Here is a 7,696-nt window from a genome sequence, read left to right on the forward strand (position 1 = left end):
GCTCGGCCCGGGCCCCCCGACCGCCCGGACCGGCTCCCCAGAGCGCGGGGCCGTCCGCCGCCCCTCGCTCTGCCGCCCTCCCGCGTTGCACTTCTCCCTTCTTTCTCCCGGCTCTCCTTCTAGTTTATTTTTTTACCTTTGTCTTCCTCGTTTAAATTTTCCCTCCTAATCGTATTTCCTTCTTCCACTATCTCTTTCGTTTCTCTTTATTACTGTTTGATTTTCTGCCTCTTCCTCTTTTTCCTGTTATGTCCCACTCTTTTTTTTTTCCACTTAATTTTTCATCACTCTTTGTCTTTCTTTTCAGTCTGCTTTTTTCCCTCTTATTTCTGTATGTCCTTGTTATTCATGGTTTTTTCTCTTTTTTAAAACACAAAACGTGAAGTCTAATTTTTTCTTTTTAAAATGACTTTACTTAAATTTTACTTCACTTTCTTCTTGCCCTTTGTTTTTTTTTTTTCGTTCTTCTTCCTGCTCTCCTTTTGGGTTTTCTGTGTTTTCTTTCCTTTCTCTCCTTTTCTCAATTTCTTCACCTCCTGGCTGCCTCACCACTTTCTTTCCTAGTCCTGTGTTCCCTGACTCTGGCACTCTCCTGTTGTGCGACTTTCATCCCACCTCTCCGAGCTCTAAGCAACCTCTGCTACCTTTCTCTGATCCGCCTCTCTTGTCCTTCCCGGCCTCCACTAGCCCTCTTCTGGGTCTATGTCTGGTTGTGTGCGGGTCTCTGCAGCTGGGTCCCCAGGCTGGAGGGTGCACAGGCTTTGGGCAAGATGCCTGCCCTTCCTCTGCCCCAGAGTTGAAGCTGGAAGCCTGGATCCCACTCTGCCAGAGCTCCCCGCCACCCGCTCTGCGCCCGGGCCCTGCCAACCCTCTTTGCTGGGGTCCCACGGCAGCAGAGGCAAGGGTCTGGCCGGCGGTAGGTGTAGACGCATCGGGGAGGCTCACCTTCCATGTCTCTGGTGACGGTGCTGAAGTGCATCCCGGCCGGGGATTCCAGGAGCCGGCGAAGCTTCACCGGGTCGGAGGACCCGGGGCCCAAGCGAGCGGTGCGCTCTGCGGCCTCTGCTGCAACCAGAGAGGCGATGCTGAACGCGCTGGCCCGGGGAGACAGCGGGCTCCGCGAGTCCATAGGCGCCCGGCGGCCTGGCCGGCGCCGCCTCCGACTGCGTGCACCCAGCCGCACCGAGGCCGGCCCAGCCCACGGGACCCGGGGGCGGGAGCCTTTGGTGCCACTCATAGCCACAGCCGGGCCCAGGGGATTATGGCGTCACAGCCCCCCACTCCTGGCCAGTGGCAGCCAAGGGGCCCAGTCGGGTGGAGCTCACTGGGAGCACAGGGCCTTTCTGCTTTTCAAGATCCTGGCCCCTCACCTCTGCTCCCAGGGACCTCCATGACCATCGCCCTTCGAACATCCCACTGCTCCCACCGAGGCTGGGGTTCCCTCTGTATGGTAAAGCCACTGTCAGCTTCTACAGCCCCAGAGGGGAGGCGGCTATACCAGGAGCGCCCAGTCCCAGCACACCGCAGCTGAGCACCGGTAAAGCGCCGAGGGGCTGCCTGGGCCCGGCCCTGCCCCTGCCCTCAGCCCCTCCCGCCTCCTCCTCCCTGGCTGCCCCTGCACCTGGGTGAGGAGAGGGCAGTTCGGGCTCCAGCACTGGCGGCAGGCGGACAACCCCAGGGCCGTGGTGTCGTCCTGTCCTCCGGCGCAGCAGAACAGGACCCAGCCCAGCAAACACCCCCAGCCCCCTTCAGTCGGCTCACTGTCCTGACTGGGGACCCGAAGCAGAGAGGGGCGCTGCCCAGGCTGCGCAGCCCGGGAGCCCAAGCGTCACGCGCACCCGGGCGCGCACCGCCCGCCTCTGACCAGGACGCTTATACATCCGGAGGGTGGGCAGTGCCCGCTCCTCCGACCTCCCCACGCACCGGCCTGGCTCAGGGAGGGCCGGGGGCGGGGCCTGCACTGGCCGAGGGAGCCGAGGACACGTCGTCGGAGGAGTTCAGGCCTCTAGGTCCAGTGGTGTGCTGCCCCTCGCTCGCCACCCAGCCCACAGCCAGCCTGCCTGCTTGGGGCAGTTAGGCCCAGCAGAATGAGCTAAGGCCTGCCTGCCTGAGGCCTGAGGGCGTCTAGGCCTAGGCATCTCAGATGCTAAGGCCTGACTTGGCCTGTGCCTTCCCCCACCTACTGCTGCTACAGCCCCTCTTCTGACCAGATCAGGCATCCATGGGCTTCTTGACCAGAGTCTCCCCATCAGGGTGTCAAGCCTCCCTGCCTCTCAGGAGCCTCTGGTCCTGCACTGAGGTTCTGGCAGTAAGGTCCTCCTTTTCAAGGCCTCTCTGCCTGCAACCACATTGTTTGCCTGTGCTTGTCTGGGTGGAGGTGGGGGGCAGGCATCTTCTCCCAGGGTTTTTACAATCCCAAGGCCTCAGACCCCAGGCTGGAGGGGTTACTGGCTGGCAGGTGGGGAAGGCCCAGGAACTAGGGACTAGGGAGTAGGCTCCAGTGGAAAGGGACTGGCTCCTGGGCCTGAGGTCTAGGAAAGAGTATGAGGCCAGAGTGCAGCCAGTGAGCATGTGGATAGTGCTGTGTGACTGGGGTGTAGTGTGTGTGACCTCATGTACGGTGAGCCCCCTCCCTGCCCCCCAGGCTGCAGTGGCAGCTTTGTGGACTGTGGAGGGAAAGCAAAGCTGTTGCTAGGGCATTCTCTCAGCCTTGAGTGGCTGGCTGTTCAGGGCTGTGACAGTGACAGTGACTTATGGGGCCTAGGGGCAGGTTCTGGGAGGAGTATGATATGGGGACTAGCCAGGCTCGAGATCCTTGTCCCTCCTCCCTGAGCAGGGCCAGCCCACTCTCTCCAGGACCCCAGGAGGTGTTGCTCCTGATAGAAGAGAAAGCCCAGCTGGGAGGGGACATGGGGGGGGCAAGTCATGGCAGGGTTGCAGGAGGTGTGCCCCGTGTAGGCGGTCTGTACCCAGAGAGGTGTGCAGGGCTGTCACCTGGGGTACCTATTGCTGGTTGCTGCACATACCCACAGTTTATGTGTGGGTCTCCCTGTAGGGGCTTGGTGGGGTGGGCTCCTGCTTTGTGGTTGTGCATAATCTGGGATCCACCTTGTCCTAGCATGTGTTTTCTGCACCTGGGGGGAGACTTCCTCACGTGCCTGGGTGAATACCTGAAGGCAGAGGCTAATATTGAGACGGGAGAAGTGAAAGTGAAAAACCCTGGGGCTTCCTGAAGACTCTGGGTCAACCTCTGGGGGCCATCCCCAAGTCCCTGGTGCTCCACCTCTGAGGCAGTGGAGGGGAGAGGGAGTCATTAGAGTCCCTCATTAACCCCTTCTTGCCTGAGCTGGGACCTGCCGGGCCTGGCTAAGTCATCAAAAGCGCCGCAGCAGAGAAGATTCTGCGGGGTCCACCACAGGGCGCTGGGAAGAGGTGAGGGGTCCCATCCAGGCCGCTCCGTTTGTCTAGCGACCGCGCTCCAGCAGCTGCCGATACTCAGAATCCTGGACCCTGTAGCTTCACGCGCGGTCCCTTCTGGATCCTTCGACTTGGAGGGGCCCCAAAGGGCCCGAAAAGCGAGGCCGCCCGAGCCTCCAGTTGCGGCGGAGCCACTGCCTCTACCGCCCAGCGGGGCTGCACTCCTCCGACCCACCCTCCGTCCCTCCTGGGGCGCCGCTCCGCCCTCTCGCTCCGCCACGCTCTGCCGCCCCTCCAGCTGCCCGCGCTCCTAACCGCCCGCACCGTCCAGCCCTCGCTACGGCCGCAGACCCGAGGAAACGCACCCGCTGGTGGTCCCGCACCCCGCACACACCGTCCCGCGCGCGCACGCCTCGCCGCCGCCTGCGGGAATACTTCCTCCCTCACCTGGACCCAACGGGGCTCCCTTCCGCATCGCTCCCCCTGCCGGCCGCGCCTCCATTACCGCGAGGTAGGAGGCCTGGCTCCGCTGGCCAGGAGAGCCGAGCACGGCCGGGGGTCCTGAGCCTCCCGGGATGGCCTTTTAAGGGCGTGGTGCACTGCTGGGGCCTGGGCTGCGCGGCCCGCCCCTCTGCCTGGGGCGCAGAGTGAAGACAAGACCCGCATTTCGCCGCGCCGGCTGGCTGTGAGGTGGGTGCTGTGAGACCATTTTACAGGCCCTAAAACCGAGGCTCGGCTTTAACTGGCAGCTCATTGGTACGAGGTGGAGACTAGAAGTCCGGCAGAAGGAGGGAGTGGGAATGGGGGCAGTTGGGGCTGGGACTGGGACCAGGGCTTCTCCTTGGCGGGGACAGGGCCACAGCCTTTGTTTCTCCCCCTGGGCCCTGCAAGGGTCCCACGTGGGTGCAGGTTTGTGCCCCAGTACTGCCCAGGAGACTTGCGTGCTTCGGCTCACTCACCACTCTCCTCCCCCAGCATCTTCGGAGTTTCGCCTGGAGCAAGCCGTATTTCGGATGTTTTCTCCCCAGCGCGCAGGAGAGGACAGCCTTGGCTGCCCCGCTGTCTGCCCAGCCCCATATCCCTAGAGCACAAGTGGCTCCCACAAGCCGTCAAGACGGGCACTCTCACACTCTTTTGGCGGGGACCCCACTCCTCACTCTCTGCCCACTGTAAAAGCACATCCACAGCTCCGCGCCCACAGCTCAGAATTCACTCCCGCCTCTCGGTTTCCAGCCCTGAAGGGACCCGCGCACCCTCGTGCATCTCTGGCAGGCTCGAAGCCCCACCAATCCTTGCGCTCACGTGCCGCTTAAGTCAAGGTGCGCACCACTCGCGCCCCAGCGGGTCTCAGGCCATCTGGGGCAAAAGGGCACAAGGATGGATCTGTACAGGGAGCCCACAGGATGTGAGTGCGTGGCGCACTGGGGACCTCCTCTCCTAGGATTCGGAGTTTGCAGCGGGGCAGAACTGGGCTGCGTCACTCAGGGCTCAGACAGAGGGGGCTGGGCTTTACTTGTCCAAATTCATTCATTTCAGGATTGATTAGCCAGGAACTGCCTCTGCTGCTTGCCTAGGACTCGGCCCCAGGGGTTTCGCAGGGAGACCCCGCACCAGGAGCAGCCTGTACCCTGCGGTTCTGCAGCAGTCAGCGGCCCCTCCCTTGCCTGCAGTTCCGAGGCTGTGCCTTTGGGGACCGAGTTTCAGCGAGGCAGCGGCGAGAGGAATGACCTTCGCTGGAGCCGGGAGAGGTGGGCACTCCAGAGGCTCTGTCGTCTCTTCCCGGCTCCGTCCCCACCTCTCTGATTCCAGGCGCCTCTCGAAAGTCCCTGGCTCCTTGGGCGCGCCCCAGTCGCTCTTCCATTCAACGAAGGTGCTTGGCCCGCGACGCCGACGAACACAGCTTTCTGGATGGCCGGTGTGGGCGTGGACAGGCAGGTGGGGGCCGCCGTGCTGTGGCCTCCCCGCCCCTCGGTCCCCAGCCACAGAGCGGGGAGAAGACCCGTGGGCTCAGCGTGGTGTGGGAGGCGCGGGCGCGGTGAGCTCGGGGTCTGCGGTTAAAGCCAGGGTTGCACCTTCCTCCCGCGCCCAGCGCACGCACCGCTGGCCTGAGCACTGGCTGCTCGTATAGGGTGAGTTTGTAGACCCTGGGGCCGGTCCAGTCGCCGCACAGCCAGGGCCGGGGCCACAACCGGACGCCATATCGCTGCCCCGCCCTTCAGTGCACAGGTCCTGGGTTCCCTGTGCACAGATCCTGCAGTGCACACAGGTCCTATGCTCCCCGTGATGCGGTCCTGTAAGGGTGAAGAAGGAAACGACCCCCTCTTTTCAGCTTGGAGAGAGCAGCGGCACTATTGGCCCCTAACTGCCTCCTGGCTTTTCCTACTGAAGTAGGGCTCCCCTACTGAAGCAGACCTCCCTGCCAGCTCCCCTCCCCCTTCTCCTTGGTGTTAGGCCCTTACACAAACCTCTGGTAGGGGAAGGGTTCTATGTCTGGCCCCCAGCTCTGTGGGGCATGGCAGACAGCAAGCAGAAGCTCTGTCTGGGAGCCCCAGGTATTGTGGCATCTACATAAGAGGGACCCAGACTCCAAGGATGCCCAGGTGAGCCTGGGCAGACAAACCCCATGGAACTCTTGAAAAGGCTCAGGAGTTAGAAATAGCCCGGTGTGTGCACTCTGGTGGCTTGGAGAGAGTGGGGTGGGAGTGAGCTAAGCCATGGCCAGAGTAGGACTGGACCACTTACCTCTCCCATGGCATCACCTGGGACTCTTCCGAGACCCCAGCGCCACCTGCCTCCTGGATCCAGGACAGTACTAGTGCTTGACCCCTGGGGAACTGATGACTACAGGATGAACAAAGAGGGAAAATGAGATGTTAAGAGGGGCAGATGCTGGAAGGGGTGATGGGCGTGGGAGAAGAGAAGGCAGGACAGAGGCATACACCCCTGTGACACCAGTCCCCTCAGAGCTAGGAGGGGATGGACCAGGGTCCTCACAGCTGTGCACAGCTGGTGCACAGCCTCCCATCTGCCAAGGGCCTAGCTGCACCCCACTCACTATGGGTGCTGTCTTCTGGGTCTAGTGCCCAGGAGGACACATGGGGGGAGATGGTGAGAAGGATGGCCAGCCGGATGGGGCTGTCAGTTAGTCTTGGGTAATAGCACCCTCCGTCTCCTGCAGGGCACAAGGGCCCCCTGCAGGCTGGAAGTTCCCACAACTCCAGAACAAACAAACAAACAGACTGGTGCAGAGCCAGGTCCTGGGCCCCTCTCCGATTTCTGGCCCTGTTGATTTAGCTGCCTACTTGGCGGGAGAACCTAGCCACATGGTGAGCCAGCTGTCCATCTATCTGTCCATTTACTGGCCATACTAGCCCCTCCACTGTAGGTGCTCTCAGATAGAGGTAGAGTTCAGAGACCCAAGTGACCTAGATTTAGGCTGCCTACTGAGGGCTGAGGAAACCAGCCCCACCAGCCCCCTTGCTTCCCCTCTGTGACCAAGGCAGGGAAGTCACACTTTCCAAGGAAAAAGACAGACCCCAAAAGCCCCTGAGGTATGTTGGCTGAGGGTGAGCAATCAGAAGATAGACACCTGCAAACACTCTCCTCTGGCCAGCAGGGGACCCCAGCTGGCTACCTGTACCAATCCACCAGGCACCCATATGATACCCACAGCACCACACACACGTCTGTGAGCATGGGCGTGAATGAATATGTGTGTATATACCACACACATTAACACATCCACAACTGTGTACATACACATGTGAACACACCACACATGTGATCAAGGTCACACACATGCACACGCTGTTCTCATACACAGACACCAACATGGACCAGAGTGCACATACCTCACGTGCATAATGTTTACACAGATATGCATGAGTGTGCAGGTGTATACCTCACAGTGGCCACTGTGGCAAATTTTCAATGTCAGTGACACTTTCTTCCGTAACTCAAGTGGACCTTGTATTTACTTGACTTGGACAAGTCCATGTGGAGTCTCAGGTACCACGCGATGAAGGAAGAATAAATGTTTCACTCCACTCATGTTAGGTCATTTCCTGAAGGTAACATGCTCAAGATGCCCCAGGGAGGAAGGTCCGATGGCCAGGACAACGCTTTGGACACTGGGTACAGGAAAAGTCTCCCACAACAAGGTCACTCAACAGAGATCCTTTTAGGTGGAGTCACCGGGGAGGTCACTCTGCATGCTCAGGCTCAGCCCTTAGTCAGTCTGAGTGAGTAAGATGAGCTCTGGAAAGCTCTGAGAAGAAAC

At 60.5% G+C, this 7,696-nt stretch overlaps 1 protein-coding gene across 1 annotated transcript in view; it reads right to left on the reverse strand.

The window, feature by feature from the left end:
• TBX1 (T-box 1) overlaps positions 1-1,237 on the reverse strand; it is a 10,728-nt gene extending 9,491 nt beyond the window's left edge. Inside the window, exon 1 of the mRNA XM_023534722.1 lies at positions 946-1,237. Within this exon, the coding sequence (XP_023390490.1) occupies positions 946-1,237 (292 nt within the window). The remainder of the gene's footprint in view (positions 1-945) is intronic.
• Between the last annotated feature and the right edge of the window lie 6,459 nt (positions 1,238-7,696).

Source organism: Pteropus vampyrus, unplaced genomic scaffold (assembly GCF_000151845.1).
Source record: "Pteropus vampyrus isolate Shadow unplaced genomic scaffold, Pvam_2.0 Scaffold130, whole genome shotgun sequence".
Lineage (NCBI taxonomy): Eukaryota > Metazoa > Chordata > Mammalia > Chiroptera > Pteropodidae > Pteropus > Pteropus vampyrus.